Source organism: Nipponia nippon, unplaced genomic scaffold (assembly GCF_047370975.1).
Source record: "Nipponia nippon isolate SJK-2023a ecotype South Korea unplaced genomic scaffold, ASM4737097v1 scaffold_1, whole genome shotgun sequence".
Classification (NCBI taxonomy): Eukaryota; Metazoa; Chordata; class Aves; order Pelecaniformes; family Threskiornithidae; genus Nipponia; species Nipponia nippon.
In genome coordinates this window covers 139,216,065-139,237,181 of record NW_028262290.1, presented here as the reverse complement: position 1 = coordinate 139,237,181, position 21,117 = coordinate 139,216,065, and the positions used below count along the sequence as shown (strand labels likewise).

Below are 21,117 nucleotides of genomic sequence, written 5' to 3'. Positions count from 1 at the left end.
ATTGGTTTGGTTCAACAAGCCCAAGAGCATGGCTGAAGGCAGGTAGGAACTCCCTTTTGTCACAGGTATATGATCTGAGTGCACAGAGAGATCCCAACTTCAGGAAAAATACATTTCACATGACAATTGTTAAAAGAAAAGTCTTTCTTCACTACAAAGGATGTTCCTAAACATTTTTTCTATGCTTGTCAGGACTTTTGCTTTGAACTTTCACCTGTTTGGTCAACTACTAGAAATGTAAAGAGAGACTTTTCACTTTCCTGACATAGAGTGCTGGAACTGTCATGGAGTATTGTATCTTTAACCTTTATTAACTCTTTGGTTTTACTTCATATGGTGATGTTAAGGAACAGATCCTCCAGAAGATAAAAGAGAGACATTATTTCTATTTGTACTAGAGATTAGCAACTTTATCTGAATGTGATATTTCAGTGACCTCAGATTCAGAGCAACCAAGCCACAGGCTCTTTGGCTATCAAAACAGAAAAAAACAGCAATTTTTTAAAAAGAGTGTAATGAGTTACATTATATAATGAAATATTTTCTTAAGAGCCACACAAGTTCTTTCTTAAAGGAAACTTTTAGCCGGGGACTACCAACACAGTCCAGCAGCTGTAGGCCCGCTCTCTCAACCAGATTGCACTGACAAAGCCACAATTGGAAACAGAAGCTACCGTAGAGAGAAACAATATGCTCGGTGATTCAGAGCAACGCTGTGGCTGTATTACTCTCCTATCATTGCACCTTTTAAACACATCGCAAAAGATATAATAATCATGACGCCCCCAAACACGTGCTTTAAGCATTTGATCCAGCTAAGGCAGCTGTTGTATCATTTAAGGGTGATTACGGCAAATTTCTAAAGCTCAATATTTCTTCAAAGCCCTGCTCTACTGAAACGCTCATGAATCTTTCTATTTTTATCTCCTAAGAGCAAAGGCGATCATAATGGAAACAAAAAAATGCCCCTGAGTGATTGCAACATTGTTTCAAGATAACGCAATTGAAAACCATGACTGATACTTACTACAGTTTGGTTTTTGATATTGATTCCTTCAGACTTATCTTAAATAGAAACAATTAAACAAGTCAATAAAAAAATCCTGAGATTTAGAGTAAAGATAAGCCTTGAGTAAAAGGACACACTTTACAGAGTACCCTGGATGGAGCCATCCATTTCTGTCTGATGAGTAATGTTATCACTTCAGATAAAATTAAATTTGCTATTTACCTATCACCTTTTTTTGTATTTGAAACAAAAAAAATCCTTTATCTTGCTCCACTTTTAGTTTAGCATTGCACACAAAGACATCTCTTTATATGCTGAAACACAGCAGAACTTCTCTTCCCTGGCTTGTGGAGTGGCTGAGGACAAAACTGCTCCATTTCCAGCCCCCTCGCTGCTCTTTGTGACTCCCGGGATTTAGCAGACATCAGCCAGTACTTTAAAGGCAGAAAGTAAATAATATTCTGTTGTCAGCACCCTGGTGATAAAAATATTTATCTTGAACTTGTGCTGGGTGCCACCCACAGGTTTCTTATCCAGTTCTTAAAAACTGCTGATGTCCCCATATAACATCAATTTTCTACAAAACCATAACACTCTCAGCTCCAGGCTCTTTCTGTCAAACTGACTGAGGTGAAGCCTTACTACATGTGTCTGTATTAAAGCAACACCTCTGCCAACAGATGAAGCCTGAAAGTTTTGCACCAGGCTGACAGCAGGCTTTCTGCTGTGCAGATTGCCAGCTGCAGAAGCAGTGCTTTCAGTAGACCCTGACAGAAAGCATCACCTCCAGCTGTGTCGTTTCAGCACCTGGCTAGGCAGCGTGATGGCTCCCATGCAAAACGACAAGGTTTTCCGACCATCCGTCCTCAGCACGCGTGTGCACACAGAAAGAAAACCAATGTGTGATAAGCACAGGCAGCGACGGGAAGGTATTAACTCTGCACGACATTTTTTGTATCCCACACTCACTACAAACTCGATGTGCGCCTGACCTATTCTTTGGCACTGCAAAATTAGCAGCAAGGAATTATCAGTGAGTCAGAGGGCTGCAAATATTGCTGTGCCAGGGCAACTTTTATTCACAGGAATAATGTAGGCATCTCTCATTCCCTCCTAGGAACTTTGATAGAGCCAGGTCATCACTGAAAAATATTTGCATATTTAAACTGTTTCATTATCTCATAAACGCCTCTAATCAGTCTTTTGCATGCTAAGAGATGAAGAGTGGCAACAAAACTGAAGAGGCATAGGAAATTAATGCAAATAGCTCTTCACAATCTCATGGAGCAAAAGATTTCTAAAAAAAGTGTATTTATGAAAAAAAAATTATTAAAATTATAAAAAGTCTGTTTTGGCCGTGATGATTAAGAAAATTACACCATAGTAATAGTTTCCATAATAGACTGTTTCAATAAAACACTTGTGTAAAGGACACTTAAGTTTCTACAGAGAGCTACTTACTGCATTTATCTTTTCTAGTTCAAGCTGGGGCAGTAAGCCATGCTTAATTTTAAAAATGACAGGAGAACTGTCTGACAGCTCCAGCTGTTTTAGCTGTGTTCTGCACCAGAGCAAAAATATCTGAGCAAAACTCTAGATTAATCACCCTGAGCTATATTGAAACCAGTTAATTCTTTAACAGTGAAGGAAGTGTGATTTAAAAATAAATAAATCACGCTGAGATGTCTGAACAACATTCTTGTAACCTAGCATCCTCCACAAGTACTATTTAGAAGATACAGGGAGACAATTTAGAAGATACAGGGAGACTGAGAGACCTCTAGATCATCATACATATTTTATGCTGTTTCTATCTATATGGAGCAGCTTACTTGGGGTATCTTACTGTCTTTGCACAGAACCACAAAGCACTGAAAGACAATGCTCCTACCCTAACCATAATCCACCACAGTTAAGCCTGAAATGAGAAAACCTCGTCCTGTGGACCTTCCCTAAAGCATGACAAAAGCAATGGGAATCTTGCAGTGATTTCAGCTGGCTGTCGGCAAGGTCTCAAAAGCAAAACTGTGCATTTGCTCCTGTACCCGCGTGCAGCCAAACTCTGCCTAGCTGCATGCCAGGTAGCTGAGCTTTTTTCCTTCTTCCAGACCTGAAGCATTCCATAAAAATCAGCGTTCAACCTAATACAATATGCATCAATCTTAACTAGTTAATCAGTTCATTTTTACATCAGGTCCTTTTTCCCCACACAGACCCTGCCTGGTACATGACTGGCCTGTCTGGGGTTCTGCTCTGTGGATGTTGAGTCCCTTCTTCAAGGTCCTGAGCACCATCAGAAGTTGCTGAGATCAGACATTGAGAAAGAGGAGTGGAACAGTAGAAATTACTGATTTTCAGTCACTAGGCTGGTCCAAAAGGAGCATTTTTAGCTGTCTCAATGAAGCATTCAAGGGACCTACTTCTTCCATTTTTATTTCATTAGACTTGAGTATAATTTTAAGGCAGATGCTTTTCCAAAGATAAAACAGAAATGTTTTACTGTAGATCGTGGCAAAACTAAGTTTTTTAGTTTTCTTTTGAATTAAATTATTTTTCTAGAAAACAATTTCATGACACAGAGCAAGTCTGGCAATGCTGTGCTAGAATGGACAGCTTGAGCAACAGAAACATGTACCTGGATCTCATCAGCATGTGGCTAATTTGAGCCCTCAGAGCCTGAGCAAACTTAAGGAGAAAATAAATTAATTTCTCTACCAGACTAGGCACACAAAATTCTGGGATACTCCTTGCATAGTTAAAATTCCTCTAAATTGATCCTATGTGCTTCCAAAACTAGCATAAAAATTCCAAGCAAGTGCACTGTCCACCCAGCTATTGCTTTCTGGTAACTTTTAGCTTGATTTGCCAAAAAGATACATTCTTTAAATGACACTAGTCTGGCTTCAAAAAAAAAAAATCAGTCAGTAAGTGTAGTCAAACCTGGCATTCACAAAGGCTCAAGTCTGAAAGGTCTCAGAGCCACTTGCTGCCCCCAGCTTGGTGGTCATGCCCCAGGGGTGAGCATCCCAGAGGGCTTGTCCTCTTCTCTGTCTTTCCATGAGACAGAAGTTCCTCTGGTCCAATTTAGATATTGCATGTATTTTCCTGGGGCTGCAGAATAAAGAGAAACATTAAAAAGTCCTTCCAGGCTTGAGCACCGGAGATGCTCAAGATCCAGAGATACAGAGCACCATGAGCTAAGTATGCAGCTACCACTGTCCTCCCACCAAAACTCCAGCATATAGGGATGCCACGGAAGTGACTAGTAAAAAGAAAAGCTATTTTCTGTCATTCCAGTCCTGCACAAACTTGCTGTTATTATTGTAAAAAGTCTCTGTGAAATTAACAGGGCAATAGGAAAGCCAAATGGTGCAACCGTAGGGTGAGGGCTTTGGCCTGGCAAGCTTCAGCAGCTCCCAGTATGCTACACTGGGAGTCTTGTCTCCATCAGCTTGTGATCTGCCCCTAGAAGGGCTTTGCAAAAGTGCTGGCAAGAAGGAGGAAAGGAGCAGGAAGGTCCCACATAAAAAGTATGTCTACACATCAGCTACTAGCCGAAATACATATCCCACAGCTCATATGACAACCAATGCAAACCACACTAAGTCCAGTTTAGGCACAAGCCACATTCTCGATGGAGACTGCAAGCTCGGGATATGCAAAGTGCATCTTCTTCAGGGATGTGCCAGCAGACCAGAGCGTGGGATGGGTAGGTCAGATCCCATCACTGGTAAGAGTAAGATGACTTGTCTTTTCTGTGTTACTTCCCAAGGCACTTTGGGCCCACAGGGGTTCACCTCCTACTGAGCCACATGCCTCTGGAGTAGCCGGTGCCGTCGCCGAGGAGATGAGTGCTGCCATCAGTCTGCTAACGTGTGTCTCTAAGCCTCATCTCTGCTCAGCTCCCCAAGCAAAAATTTGCTCGATTCACTGATATGTTACAGGAGTAGTGAAGGCACACCAGACACAGGGTCTGTTTGCATCCAGAGCCCTCGGAGGCATTGTTTTTCTCCTAGACATGTCTCCTGCTCAGCAGAGCTGAGATTTTCAGTCCCCCAAAGAACGTTTGGGGGACTGAAAGTTCACCTTCCCACTCAAAACTCCAAGATGAGATTATTTCTCAGTCCTCCACTCCACAGCTTGTTTTTAAAAGACACCTCGCTTAAAGGGAGATGGCCTAATACAGATAGATATTGCAAAACACTTTTCTACTATTCACCCAGCCTGTAGTGCAGCTGATTTTGGTTTGCATTTTTGTAGCTCAGAGAAACAGGCAAATTTGTCTCCAAACCTCCTTGGAGATAAAGGATGTGTATTTAAATAAAAGCTGGGGGGCAGGGGTGTGGGCAGGGAGCAAGATTAACAAGTTGACCTTGATCCCAAGTTTTGGAAAAGCCCCATTCATTTGATGATGATATATCCTACCAGAGGGGATCCCAAATTAATTTGCTTAGATACCACCACAAGGAGTGGCATGCCTGTGCAAGGCTGTAGGTTTCTGGGAGCACAGGTATGGCTCCATCCCCTCCCTCACCTCACATCTACCCAAACAGTATCCAGACTTTTGCCCTCATGATATCCACCTCGTAACTGCATACTCCCAACACATACTTAAACCAGCCTTCCTCTTCCTCTTCCTCCCAGTCTGGGACCTACAAGCCCTCACTTACCTGAACAACACTATAGCAGTGTTTTTCCCCTTGACTTCCCTGTTCCAGCCAGATTCTGAGCTGGAAGCCCTGGCTGAGTTCCACAGGCACTGACACAGTGGCACGTTGCTCTTGGCCAGATGAGTTTGGTGACACCCAGACACAACCAGGCATCAAACATCGTTCAGTAGGAACACAGATGTTGAGCAGCACCTTTTGACATACAGAAAAGCACAGGCTTGCTCAATTTACATGGTCAGCTATAAAGTTACACTCAAGAGAGATGGGAAGTCCATCTTATTGTCCCTAAATGCCATGTTTAAGCCCCAGATCCCCATACTTTTATTCTCCATGGGAGAAGAAAGTTCACCTTCCCACTCAAAACTCCAAGATGAGATTATTTCATCAGTAGTTGGGAGATCCACCATAAAAACTGTCCAGGACAAAAGCAGCCAAGTAGGAAGCCTTGCTAGAGAGAGGCAGACACAACCCTCCAGGACTGTGTGCTCTGGAGAGTGTGAAGGAGAGCACATGCGGCCGGGAATGAAGAAAGTCTGAACCCTCCTGGTCATTCCTCAACTAACCTTCACAGCATCCTTCTGAGAGGGGGGAATGGCTGCACTGGAGAGGGCAGAGTGCTTTCCTCCTGCTCACTAAGGAAGTTTACATTGGAGTGAGGGGTCAAGCCCAAGTTTTCTATCCTCTTAGAAAACTAAAGATGGCTCAAGAGCTGTGCTGGGGATGGCATTTCACTGTGCCTCACAGTATGACATAAAATGTGTTATTTCAGAAAACAGAGCTGGTGTCACGGTACACATACGCATATCCCCTTTCCTAATGACCTTTCAGTTATTAACACATCTTTTCCATGAATAACTTTTACCTACTGCAAAGAGCAGGCTGTCATGCCAGATTTCTTCATACACCACACGGGAGCGTGGTGGCAGCAATGGGGAAGAGGCTGTATGACATGATGACAGACACAGCTGAGAAGTATGTGAGTCTGGATAGGGAGTTTGAGGGTACACATGGATGCTCCACACTGTATCCTTGACCTCAGTACAATTCCTAACCCTGGTATTATTGCCACTTTTTCTGTGGAAGCGGAGGCAGGAAGGATTTTCCAGGGTTAAGAACCACAGACAGCAAAAGCTCCTGGCTGCTAAGAAGATAAAAATCTCAGCAAGAGAGTAACTAACAGATAAAACAGCCTCTCATCCAGGAGAGCGTGGCAGGGGTGTCGCAACAGCTGTCTCACCCTAACCTGGGAGGCTGTCTCTCATGTTTCGAAAGTAACCAATGACACCCAACATATGCACCTCTCTGCTGCGCAATGCGAATGCTGCTGAGGGGCAGCGATCCTCTGACGGGCACCTCTGCCATCTCCTGTACCAGCTTCTGTATGAAAAATTTGTACCAACTTGGGGTCCATAAAGCTCGAAATCCCCAGACACCTGCTCTGTGTGGAGTCACCCTGCAGTGCAGACTTTTTGGCTACAGGCAGTGAAAATTTTTATAATTCAGTGAATTTTAAGGCAGCGAATTTTTAGTAATTCAGAAAAGACATGGTAGCTCTTTCGCGAGAGCCGAGCGTTTGCAGGATTCCACAGCACCAACTCAGTGCAGGCAGAGCCTGTGCCACGCAGGCATGAGCGGGACCAGCCCAGGGCACCAGCAAATCTCACCAAAATTGTACATAGGCAGAAGGCAGCACTTCAGAATATGTCCTTGAAATAGAATATGATGGATCCTGATGTCCACAGATGGCAACCTGTTTATCCACGGCACATCTTCCCCACGCTTCCTTACCAACCCGATTTCAGCTCAAGGAAACAATCAAACCTTCCTGCCCTGCCCTCCCAGGCTGCCAAAGGAGTTCCAATTAGTGTCAATTGGGATAATAGCTCTATTTGCATTTTTGAGCTATTATTAGCAAGTTGTCAGTCAGCCAGCAATTTGTATCACTTTGGTATAATGAGTATTTAAATATTTAAAAAGGGAACGTTCCTTTCTACCACCCCCTTCCTTTTTGTGCTAAAATAATAATGGTTTTAATCAAAAGTAATTTGTATTAATATACATTTTGCCCCAGGTGTTAAGAGCAGTCTTCAAGAGCAGTAGTGAGAGATGTTAAGTAATATAGTTTATTAATATAGACAACTCCTTCTGTCCTCGATCGCAGCAGAAATGGAGGCTGCTTTTGCAAGCAGATCATTCTGACTCTCCTCTTGACCTCTGCAAGATGATTGTGGTGTAGGAATTGAGGTCAGTTCCAATAATTTTATGTGCTTGGGATTATAATTCTTTAAAGGACTATTTTGGACCCAATTGTTCTATCTTCTCCTTAGTGAAAATTCCTCAATTAAGCACCCTGTACCACAAAAAAAAAAAAAAAAAAAGGCACAAGACCTCTCTCCAGCATGAGCCTGGAGCAGGTGAAGGGCTGTGCTTGTCAAATCAGACAGCCAGTATACATTGCCATTATACCAGGATGGTCGCTGGGGGATGTTGTTTCCTGGTGGGATTTGAGTCTAGATGCTCAGGTATATGCAGTCTGCAGCTGTTCATCATCACACAGAGCTCATAAAACAACTGGATTGGCCATTTACAGAAACAGGAAATCTTTCAAATTTACATGACGTACTGCATTTTATAATGTATATATACATAATTTTTCTTAATCATTCTTTTGAGAAAAAAGCAGAGGTACAGCCCTAAGCCTTTCCGATGTGCACCTGTAAAACTTCCTAGTAGGACTCAGTGTTCTCTCTGTATGACTATCCGAAATCCTACGATCCACATGTTAATCATGACAAAAATAGGAAAAAATAACCGTTAACAACTTCAGAGGTAAAATTAACATTTCCTATTCCCCAGCCTGATATTATCTTCCATCTTCCCTAGAACTGACATTTTATACCTGTTCTAACTCACATTTCTAATTTTTAATTTCATAACTGGTTTTAATTACTTTCAAATTCAATATTGAATGCCTTCAATACTAATGCATTCAACTCTTAGCTGCCTTCTCACCCGCAGCACCAGCATGAGAAGCTCTGCACAATATCTTGTGAGCAAGATTGATTAAACAACCTTTTTCTTTTCTGCTTGGCTTGATCCCTATTCTAATCTAGTACTTATTAAATTCTCTTCCACGAAGCTCATGCACAAATCCCACCGACAAGCACGTGTGAAGGAGCGGGCTAAAAGCACGGGGAGAGGAGGATGGAGAGCAGGCTTCCCCAGGGATGAAGAGCTCGTTTGTACTGACACGCTAACAGTGGCTGCCATCTGCCGGGTAGAAAAAAAAAAAAATTAAAAAACCATCCCTCGAAGCAAACTCTCGATCTGAATTCAAACTTTGACGTACTCTTTTTGGCCCGCTGGAGCAAACACGCCTGCTTGCAGCTTCCTCGGACACACGCGGTGTGAGGACTCGCTCCTGCGCCGAGCACAGCCCAAGAGGCAAAGCTGCGAGGCTGCAGAGCAGGGCCAGCCCCGACTTGACTTGCTCACATGGGAGAAATACGAGCGTTGGGTGGATTCTAGGGTATAGAATCATAGAATCATTAAGGTTGGAAAAGACCTCTGAGATCATCGAGTCCAACCGTTAACCTACCTGCCAGGTCCACCTCTAAACCATCTGTTTACTGTCAACATCTGTTGTAGCTCATAGGACACTTGAAAGATCCAAACCTGAACATACAGTGCAAGAAAAACTAGCTGCCCAGCTGGTTTTCCCTTATTGGACGAGTTTCCAGGCAACTAAAAGATGGAAAGTGGCCCTATGGAAAGGGATGGGTGAAACACCATGAACAGATCTTCAAGAGCAGCAGGCACAGACCCTGTTCACGTATCACCTGCCCTAGCTACTACTCCTACCAACTTGCAAGATACTATGGCAGCATAAACCACCTCTCTGTTTCATCATCCTCCGTCCTGTCTCTCCTTCCTCAAGTTTTATAAGTAAAAAATTAAAGTTATTAATTTCAATTTAAATAAATTAAATTAAAAATACTAAATTTAAATAAAAACTTTCTGCATTATCTTCACCCAGAGGCAGATTCATTTGAAACCTTTTAAGATTTTCCTAATCGCGGCCTTTATGTCAACTACAATTTATTAATTCATATGGAAATAAAAAAAAAAAAAAGAGGCACTGAAATTTACAAAAAAACCAGGGGGGGGAACTACAACAAGCATGGTGCAGGTGATGTATGTGCTTGTCATGGTTCAACCCCAGCCAGCAGCTCAGCCCCACCCAGCCGCTCGCTCACTCCCCCCCAGGGGGATGGGAGAGAGAATTGGAAGAGTAAAAGTGAGAAAACTCGTGGGTTGAGATAAAGACAGTTTAATGGGTAAAGCAAAAGCCACACATGCAAGCAAAGCAAAACAAGGAATTAATTCCCTACTTCCCATCGGCAGGCAGGTGTTCAGCCATCTCCAGGAAAGCAGGGCTCCATCACGTGTAATGGTTACTTGGGAAGCCAAAATGCCATCACTCCAAATATCTCCCCCTTCCTTCTTCTTCCCCCAGCTTTATATGCTGAGCATGACGTCATATGGTATGGAATAGCCCTTTGGTCAGTTGGGGTCAGCTGTCCCGGCTGTGTCCCCTCCCAGCTTCTTGTGCACCCCCAACCTCCTCGCTGGTGGGGTGGGGTGAGAAGCAGAAAAGGCCTTGACTCTGTGTAAGCACTGCTCAGCAGTAACTAAAGCATCCCTGTATTATCAACACTGTTTTCAGCACAAATCCAAAACACAGCCCTGTACTAGCTACTATGAAGAAAATTAACTCTATCCCAGCTAAAACCAGCACAGCGTTTTGGCTATTCCTAGGAAAGTTGCTGAGGAACACACAGCTTACCTCGCTACAGAAATAAGCAGCCTCTCCCACACATCAGCCCCACTCTCCTTTGGGTCGATTGTTCGACAGCGAGCTCAAACACAGGCTTACCTAGTATTAAATCCTCCTTCGACAACTTCTCTCTCTTATTTACTAATGGAAATCAGACCTTAGGTCTGTGTCAGAACAAAAGATTAAGTCCACCCTTCCAGAGTCTCAGTATAATTTTTTGGTATTTTACTTTTAACCACAATTTACCATATTTTACCTCAGTTCTGAGCAGAGAAACCCAACAACCTTGGCTGATGTTAACTCTGACTCTGAATAAAATCATAACACTCATTGAGGAATTAGCTTCCATAGCAAAGCAAACACTGGTTCCTGCAACCTAGTTTTTTTTCCAGAACCTTTTTTTTACTCTTGGTGAAGACAGTTAAATATGCATCACCTTGTAGACGTTCATCAAATGACATTTCCCACACCAAAGGTCCTCCACAAAGAGACTCTCCATATTCTCTTAGGTAAAATAGGCTGTCTTTACACTTTACTGTGATTTTAAACACAATTTCAAATATTTTATATGATTTCAAACCATCCCACATAGAAATCTCTGCCCAAAGGTCCCCAAAGTTCTCTCAAGTGTCTGCTGGCTTTTACATGTTAGTCTGCACTGGGGAGCTTCTCTGGAGAGTCACTGTCACGGACACTTGGATGTGGAGACAGCCATCGAAGCTCCACACGAGCCAGTGAGCTGGAGGTTAAAACAGCAGCTAAGTTTTATTAAAAAGATGAAGGGCACAGGTGTCACTGAGCAACCTTAAGCAATCAGTAGGTCCCATACACTGCAGTGCTCTCTTTGGCAGATACACTGTTTATTTCTTCTTCCTCAAAAGAGGGAGAGATTGCAGTGAAAACATAATTTAATAATTTAATCAATCCAAAGCAAAAATCAAATCAATAAAAAGAAACCCCTCACACTATTTTATCCACTTTGCAAGAACCCTACAGGTTTTCCTGCAGGCCTTAGCAGTCCTGCAAGCCATGGAGTTATCCATCTTCTCCCTCCCAGGTGGACCACTGACTTTAATTCCCCATCCCCACCTCTGACACACTACTAAAACCAACCTACTCAAGCTGTCAGAATAGTCCAGCTTAATTTTCTCCAAAAAGAATAGAGTGCGAAAAGGAGGTAACCATAGGAGGAAGAGAGATAAAAAGTAAAACCGGACAAGACAGTGTTACACTCTGGACCTGCATCCCATTCCCTCTTGTGACAAACTACAAAACATGTCTGCAGCTAGCAGATGATCTAGGGTAGCTGTTGTCTTAAAAAAAGAAAAAAAAAAAAAAAAAAAAGAGAAAGTACAGAGCATCACAGAAGCCAAGAAGGCTATAGAATTCAAGTCTATACATGGCGAATGAATGAACAAGTTTTCACTTCTGAGACCCCTAGCATTTATACCTTTAACAAGAATGAGGCAGCAAACACTATTTTTCCTCTGCACATCAGCAAAAAGCTGAAATAATTAGGATCACCAGTCTAGGATCTTGCACTCACTATGTAAATGCTCAATGTATTAGGAATTAAAAAAATTAAGGTGGACTTCCTTGAATACCTGACAACGTTGCAGCAGAAAGTGCATTCAAGTAACAGCCCCAAATGTGTTGAGCCTATTTTTACTTCAGGCAAATGCAATTTTCTTATCATCTCAGCCTTGGGAAGCTTACAGAGAGTAGTAAATCTTATCTTTATACACCAGTACCTAATCAACATACTCTTTACTCCTCTCTCAAGTCCAAATATACTTTACTGCTTCAAAGAAATCCAAAAAGACAAGCACATGGCCCTTAAGTAAAGAAGGCTACAGGAATGTATTCATTACCTTACTCATCATATATTCATAATTGACTAGTATGTGCAAGTTTATGTCAAAATATGGCTACTGCTGGCCATAGCTGGACAGTTCATGGGCTCTGTGGTACATCAAGAGGTTCAGTAAGGTTTCTGGAATAGAGATTCAAATGCAGGATTAGGGGGGAGTAATAAACAGACAATCAGTCATTTTATGAAGATTTTAAACCAGAATTGCTTATATTTTATCATTTAAATAACAATTGGCTTTGGTTTCCTAGTCAAGAGGGACAATAAACTAGACTTCTGTCTTCACAAAGAGCATGAGGCTAACCAAGTCAATCTGCAGCACACATGTATATCTTTTGACCACCCTTACGTTTAAGTTACCTTTAAAAAAGCAGCCCCCATGCCTAAAAAGTTGTCCTGGGTAAAAAGTCATGTGTTTTTCAGTAGGGTATTAGAAGTTCTTGTGGTTTCTGAAGAAGCTTTTTTTCAATTTTTCCAAGCAAAGTGTCTGATCCCATTGTCTTCAATGATGCTTTATAGTTAACAGGGTTGGTTCACCACACAGTTGGCCACGTGCAGTTGAGCAGCAGTACGGTCTACCTTTTCATCACAGAGGTGGAAAAACTCTCACAATAAGTGCACAGTTTCTTAAAATACTTAGTCATGCAACTTCCATCAGACTGATACAAATCACCTGGTTAACACTCTATTTTCAGGAATAAAAAATACATTTAAAAATTGAAGCCCTTGAGTTAGAAACAAAGACATAACTCAGCTTCTCATGTCTGTTCTGCTCTTTGATAACAGTCACAATATCTTTAGACCGCTGGTATATTTACAAGATTCAAAACAGCCAACTGGTGGCTTTACATTAACGAATAAGATTCCCTTTCATTTAATTAAGTAACACCCAGCACCATCACTATTATAAACTCTAGTAAGCATCTCTGCATAGCTACGAATATCTAAACACCTTTTGAAAACCAGACCAAGGTTCTCAGGAATGCTTAGAAAGACATTCAGAATAGAGTAATATAGACAGACTATCCAAATCCCACAGCCAGGAACACAGATCACTAAATAGGTGGGGTCAAATTCCCCTTTGCTCAGAGGGCCTGCAGCAGTTTGCACCACTTAGCCTTATTCAAGTCGTCAAAACAGAGCTAACATTAAAATATATTAAATGGCTGCAAGGCAAATTAATACAATCGAGGTCACATAAAGAACAGAGCTGCCAAATAAGGTAGTTCCTTGTCCATGAAGTATTTTCCCATGAATTACAAAGTTTTGGTACAGCAGGGTGAATTTTTAATAGTACACTAACCACAAAAAGCTCTTATTTCCAAAAGCATTGTCAAAATGCATCTTTTAAAGACCATTTAAGCTTTAGGTTTGCATAATTTGTTTGTTTTTCTTAAAGCAGAGTGCATGCAAATTGCTTGCAGCACTTCTATTTGGGGGATTATTTCAACAGCCTATTCTTGTGTAGCCGACTTGTAATGTTTCAATGTGCGAGCAGAAGGATCAGTAGCTTTAACCCATCTTGGCATCCAGTAGTGAGGCAGCCAGTTGCTTTGCCCTGGGTAGTGCTTTTCAAAGATCTGGCGGTAGTAATAACTTTCTTTCGTTTTAGGAGGATTGAAAGGATATTTCTCCGCTGCCTTTTCCAGCAGAAGGTCATCAACCTATAGACATAAGCAAAACTCAAGTGAAGCTGCAAATACATTTAATTTTTACAAGTCGATTTGCTGCAAGTTAAAGACATACAAGGATTCACCAACCACTGAATGCCCATAGGTTTAAAAAAAAAGTCTATTCTAGAGGCAGAGGTTTCTGACAGGTGAATTTTTGTCATAGGCTCCCTTGGTCTTTATGAATATGTAAGTATATTTCCAGTGCTGTTAATATTTCCCTCTGCATTATATGTGAAGCCCATTTCTCTTTGGGTTACAATCACCTTTGTTAGTAAGCTCACAAAAACTTCTTTTCTATCCTTCTCTTTGCTGTGAATCAACCAGAACAACTTAAAGAAGTCTTTTTGCCATGTAAGGGGCTTCCTGTTTGTTTTTGGTTTATTTTTTTTTTTCAGCTCACAGAGACCTGTTGACTCTGCCTGTATAACCAAGCTCTTAGCAACAAAAGACCTGGGATGCAGAGGCAAAGACACCTGCAGTTGCTAAGCTCACTAAGAAAGGGAGGATGAGTAGTTGCACCAGTTGAGGCAATTTCTAAAGCAGCTAGCTTCCACCGCCAACATGCTATCTAACTCCTCACAGCCATGAAATAAATTTGCCCCTACTACACCAATACAGGCTCAGTACAGGCAGCACAACACTGTTGCCTGACCTAACTACTTTCTTGCCTGTAGATATAGAGAAAGAAAATGGGAAACAAGCAGTTGGTAGTAGGACAGACAAGCACCTGTCCACAGGCCAGAATACACATATTTCTGTAGAACAGAGCTCTGGTGTAAATTGGGTGTTATTCCTTCCTCTTGATCATTAAACTACCTCTGTACACCAGAGATGATTATCCTTTGTCCAAAGTCAAAATGCTGTAAGTCTTCATTGGTTAGCAATGCAAGCAGAGGCTTTAAAAATCAAAAGGGCTTAGCTAGGCATGGCTGGGAAAAACAAATGACATAAACAAGAAAAGACATTATAAAGTCATTATGCTGTTACTCAGCTGCAGAGTAAGTTCATGTAAGTGCCTTCAGCTGAAACAGCTGCTTTGCATGTAACCCTGAAATTGTGTTTGCCAACACACAATCTAATTTGCAATCCAGATGCTTAAATGATGTTCATTTCCTGACACAATCATTTCTGTCAGGCTCTAGCATTTCTTTGTATCTAGGATTTCAAATGCCTTTAACCAACTCAGACAGCTAGAAGACTGCTGATTAAAGTTCTTCTTGCTCCTCCACCATGAAGCTCCAGTTACTATCATACCCAAATTTATTCTCCCAACTAAGCATGTGAGCTGCTTCTCCGTGGCAGCCATATCTAATACACCTAAATGTGAAAGACAAGGGAAAAAAAAAAAAAAAAAGAAAGTGCTATTGTACCTGTTGATCGATATAGTCCTGAAGAATAGAAAACCAGGATTTCTTTACTGATGCTATACCATCACTGAAAGCTTCCTTGGGTCTCCAGAGTATTTCTTTGGGAAGCAAGTTGGAATCTTCAAAGGACTGTCTTAAAAGGTATTTTTCAATTCCATTCTGTTTGCAGAATAACAAACAATGTTGTCAGTCTCAGGCACTGCAGTACAAAGATCTGGCTTTAAACACTTAAGAAACCGTTTCCTTTCAGAAGGTCTAGTCAGAAAAGGGTTCCCAGTAGTCCAACAATCCAGCAAAATATTTAAGAGCATGCTTGACTTTGGGTAGAGGACTTAACCATTGAATTCAGCAATTTGGTCATGCTTAGAACACATACCAGTGAATCTGTAAGCTTACACTTGGGTCCAGCCCTAGTTTTACATACCTTTGGGATCCGCAGTTCTGCTGGTAGAGATAAATAATAAGAAGTAAACCGATGATCCAAAAATGGGACTCTCAGTTCAAGACTAAACAGGGGAAATAAATGGAAAGGATACTGAATTAATCCAACAAGTCATCTACTTACGAATTCCGTAACAGTTACGCTTTCCCTGTCTTTCACATAAACACAAGGTTTTCTGTGTTTACTTAGAAGAAATTTCACTTGCATATTCATGACTACGTGCATTTAATTCATCAATTTGGAAAGTTAAGTATATGGTCTGCACAGATTAAATAAAGATCTCGATGATTTATGATGCCATCTGCTGGACAGCTTCTAGTACAATGAATTTAAAGACTATAGTCCTGCAGGATTTGCAACAACACTTGTTCCATGGAAATAAAAACCCATTGAAAAAATCCTGTTGCCCCCAGAGAACTACCAAGTTGCTCACTGGGATTTGCATCAGCGTTTGTGAAGATGCCACAGAACCGAGCAAGGATTTCTGCTGTCATTTCTGAAATCCATATTTGTTTGTGTTTTCAAGAAACAACGAAAAGGAGCCCGCATGGCCACCATTAAGCTATTGACTACCAATCCTGCAGCATTTGCACAAGAAGTTCTCCCCTACACCAGTGGCAGATATACATGTACAAAGTCTTCCTGCTTACATTCTCCTATGCATACCATGGCTTCTAAGGACACTGAAGGCAACAAATAAAATTACAGGAACTGTGTCTTCGGTAGGAAGAAACCCTCTCAGCATATTTCCTCAAGAGACATTATGCTGCCCAGCTTCAAAGTCAAATGGAGATGTTATACTGCATTCTAGTAATTTTATTGTCTCTGTAGCTTCTCTTCTGATAAAAAGCTTCAACTACTTCAGGTAATACCCACCTTACCAAAAAAAGGCATCATCATTCAGCAATCAAGTACTGAGGCTCAGTTTCCATGTACACTGACAAGATTTGCATTGCAAGTCTTTCCCCACGGTTATTTTCTTCTAACTGATAAAAGTACTTTCATCCTTTCTCCCATCATTTCCTCTCTACTCTTAATTCCTCTCCCTTTTCTCCATAAATCTGAAAACCTTAAATTCAGTTTGAATTTATTAATACAAGGGTTCTTTCTTCCTAGCAGTGCTGTGAAACTGACCCCAGCTTCTCTTCAAGAAATGGCAACTCTCCAAAGAGTGGCCAGACTGTGATATTAAACAGCCTTGAATACACGGCCAAACTTTTCAGCACAAAACAAATTATGAGGCAAATCGCAAGTCTCCTGCACCATGTCCATCTTTTATATAAGAAAGAGAAACATAAGAAGGTTATAAAATCCTGGGCAAGTCATTTGGTGGCAGGATCAATATACAACGCAAGTTTCTTGATCAGTAAGTTATTTGCTTTGCCAAAGGTACCATCTTTTTCTCATCTATAGCCAGCTTCCCAACAATATTCTCCTTTTAATTCATGTATTTCTTTAGCAAAATAATGCTATTGTCTGCAGTGTACAATTTGGTGATTCTTTAAGGTATCAGTCACACAGACTGTATCCTATCATCTCTTTATTACAGTCACCTGAGTCAATGTACATACTTTTCTCTTTCAGTATGTTTTTTAATTCTTCATATGCATGCTGATTATCAGATTCAAGATTCCTCTTTGTCTAAACCTCAAAAACCCAAACTCAAATACAACTTTGCCTTCCTTCCTTAACTCTGCATATTTGTATTTCTAATTCACTGCTTCTATAAAGACCAGTACAATCCCAGACAAAAGATATTTCCTGCATCAGTTGGCAACACAGTGGGCTCTACAGTCACAGGAGACTGGATTAGATCTTGCAGCGTGGTTTGCTCAAATTCCTTCAGGCTGCAACTTCAATTTTAAAATCATAGAATCATAGAATCATTTAGGTTGGAAAAGACCCTTAAGATCATCAAGTCCAACCATTAACCTAGCACTGCCAAGTCTACCACTAAACCATGTCCCTAAGCACCACATCTACCCGTCTTTTAAATACCTCCACGGATGAGAACTCAACCACTTTCCTGGGCAGCCTGTTCCAATGCCTGACTACCCTTTTGGTGAAGAAATTTTTCCTAATATCCAACCTAAACTTCCCCTGGTGCAGCTTGAGGCCATTTCCTCTCATCCTATCCCTTGTTACCTGGGAGAAGAGACCGACACACACCTCACTACAGCCTCCTTTCAGGTAGTTGTAGAGAGCAATAAGGTCTCCCTTCAGCCTCCTTTTCTCCACACTAAACAACCCCAGCTCCCTCAGCTGCTCCTTATAGGACTTGTTCTCTAGACCCTTCACCAGCTTCGTGGCTCTTCTTTGGACATGCTCCAGCACCTCAATATCCTTCTTGTAGTGAGGGCCCCAAAACTGAACACAGTATTCAAGGTGTGGCCTCACCAATGCCGAGTACAGGGGGACAATCACTTCCCTAGTCCTGCTGGCCACACTATTTCTGGCACAGTCAACACAGGTTCACAAAGGGAAGGTCCTGTTTAACTAATTTGGTATTCTTCAATGGTAAGGTCACCTGCCTAGTGGATGAAGGGAAGGCGGTGGATGTAGTTTTTCTGGATTTTAGTAAGGCTTTTGATACTGTCCCTCACAGCACCCTTCTGGACAAGTTGTCCAACTGTGGGATGAGTGGGTTCACGGTGTGCTGAGTGAAGAACTGGCTGAGGGCAGAGCTCAAAGGGTTGTAGTGAATGGGGCTACATGTGGCTGGTGACTGGTCACCAGCAGTGTTCCTCAGGGTTCAAGTCTAGGGCCAGTTCTGTTCAATACATTTATCAACGATCTGGATGCAGGAGTTGAATGCACCATGAGCAAATTTGCTGATCATACCAAACTGGGAGGTGCTGTTGACTCTCTTGAGGGACAAGATGCCTTGCAGAGGGATCTAGATAGATTGAAGCATTGGGCAATGATTAATGGGATGAAATTTACAAGTCGAAATGCCAGATCCTACACCTTGGATGGAGTAATGCTAGGCACAAATATAAATGGGGAGAGGAGTGGCTGGAAAGCAGCCCTGCAGAAAGGGATCTGGGGCTGCTGGTCAACAGCAGGCTCAATGCGAGTCAGCAGTGTGCCCTGGCAGCCCAGAGGGCAAACCGCATCCTGGGGTGCATCAAACACAGCATCACCAGCTGGTCAAAAGAGGTGATTATCCCGCTGTATCCAGCGTTGGTGCGGCCTCACCTCGAGTGCGGTGTGCAATTCTGGGTCCCACAATTTAAGAGCAATGTTCAGGTCCTTGAATGTGCCCAGAGGAAGGCAACAAAGCTGGTAAAAGGGCTGGAAGGAATGTCCTATGAGGAGCAGGTAAGGACCTTGGCCTTGTCTAGTTTGGAGAAAAGGAGTCTGAGGGGCGACCTCATGGCTCTCTACAGCTCCCTGAGGAGGGGAAGCAGGGAGGGAGGTGCTGATCTCTTCTCCCTGGGATCCAGCGATAGCATGCATGGGAATGGCTCAAAGCTGCGCCAGGGAAGGTTTACGCTGGACACTAGCAAGCATTTCTCTACCGAGAAGGTGGCCAAACACTGGAACAGGCTTCCTAGAGAGGTGGTTAATGCCCCAAGCCTGTCAGTGTTTAAGAGGCATTCGGACAACAACCTTAATAACATGCTTTAACTTGGTCAGCCCTGAATTAGTCAGGCAGTTGGACTAGATGATCATTGTAGGTCCCTTCCAACTGAAATAATCCAGTCTAGTCTAGTCTAGTCTGATACAAGCCAGGATGCTATTGGCCTTCTTGGCCTCCTGAGCACACTGCTGGCTCACGTTCAGCCGGCTGTTGACCAACACCCCCAGGTCCTTTTCCAACGGGCAGCTTTCCAGTCACTCTTCCCCAGGCCTGTAGCATTGCATGGGGTTGTTGTGACCCAAGTGCAGGACCTGGCACTCAGCTGTGTTGAACCTCATACAGTTGGCCTTGGCCCATCGATCCAGCCTGTCCAGATCCCTCTGTAGAGCCTTCCTGCCCTCCAGCCGATCAGCACTTCGACCCAACTTGGTGTTGTCTGCAAACTTACTGAGGGTGTACTCAATCCCCTCATCCAGATCATTGACAAAGATATTAAACAGAACTGGCCCCAATACTGTGCCCTGGGGAACACCACTTGAACATCTTTTAAATCACAGAAGTCATCAGCATCCAAGAGACTATGTTTTACCCGTGTGCCGCAGTAGTTCTGTCCGCACGAAGTACATCGAACAGGTAGAGCTCTTTCAGAAGCCTCTCGCTCTCTTCTGCAGCTTCTTCGGGAGATGGCGCCTGTAACCAGACGTACATGCATGTAGCACACAGACATAACACACCTGCACTGAGGGAACCATTACTTGCTGTCTGGTGTTTGAGTTGTAATGATCACTGAGTGATCTCAGAACTAGCAAAGACCTCATACAAGAAATAACAGTCTCAGGAATTTTGAAGCTTAAAAAAAAGTTATTTTTCAAGTGATTAAATTGAATCCGTTGGATTTTATGCCACCTCGGGAGAAATTCTCAGCAAATACAGAGCTGTGACAACTCCCAAACTTCACACCTTGAAATCTCAGTAAAGATTTTCTGTTGAATGGGAGAACAAGCAGCTCACAGGCTTTCTGTATAATGAATACATTTACCTTATGGAAATATATATATCCTTGTGTCAGCTCATCTGATCCTTCTCCTGAAAAAATGACCACACTGTCTGTTTTCTTCCGTATATATTTGGAGACAAGATACATACCTTAAAAAAAAAAAAAAGCATAAAGTTATTAAAATACAGCTAAATGTATGATGATATATGCAGCTAGTAGAGTTTTAAATTTAGCATTATAGAAGTTTCTCTCCTACACTACTTCTGTAGCAAACAACTGCAATACACTCAAATAACATCTCATTGTTATTCAAAGCCATCAACAATCACACAAACTAAGTGCTGCAAATACATCTAAGCTGTGTACTTATACTTAGCCCTCAAAATATCAGAAAGTTGTGTGTGATTGTGATCCTAGGAATGCTGGAGGATTCCCATGGGAACACATCTAGGAGTTGCTCTGACTCAGTTTGAAATTAAGCACATGATTAATTCCAGCACAGTCCTGAACAAACCTTCTAGCTTTGGAAAACAAAACTACCAGCAAAAGTTGCTGCTTAACTCTCTGCCACTGTGGGTTGAACTAGATGAAGCCCTTTTTTCAATTTTTTTTTTTTTAAAGAATTATTTATTAATCAGAATTATGCCTTCCTCTCATTACATCTTTCCA

General features: G+C 42.1%; 1 protein-coding gene across 8 annotated transcripts in view; it reads right to left on the bottom strand.

The window, feature by feature from the left end:
• Positions 1-12,314: 12,314 nt before the first annotated feature.
• The window catches only part of ASNS (asparagine synthetase (glutamine-hydrolyzing)), a 32,077-nt gene continuing 23,274 nt past the window's right edge, over positions 12,315-21,117 (bottom strand). For 6 of the 8 annotated variants that reach the window (XM_087757119.1, XM_087757191.1, XM_087757042.1 and 3 more), the window contains 5 exons: positions 20,491-20,597; positions 20,041-20,141; positions 15,851-15,932; positions 15,430-15,585; positions 12,316-14,050 (listed from right to left, as the gene is read on the bottom strand). In XM_087757119.1, the coding sequence (XP_087613245.1) occupies positions 13,841-14,050; positions 15,430-15,585; positions 15,851-15,932; positions 20,041-20,141; positions 20,491-20,597 (656 nt within the window). In that variant the 3' untranslated portion in view covers positions 12,316-13,840. Of the gene's footprint in view, positions 14,051-15,429; positions 15,586-15,850; positions 15,933-20,040; positions 20,142-20,490; positions 20,598-21,117 lie in introns of all 8 variants that reach the window. The other 2 variants (XM_087757511.1, XM_087757435.1) reach the window with 1 other exon arrangement.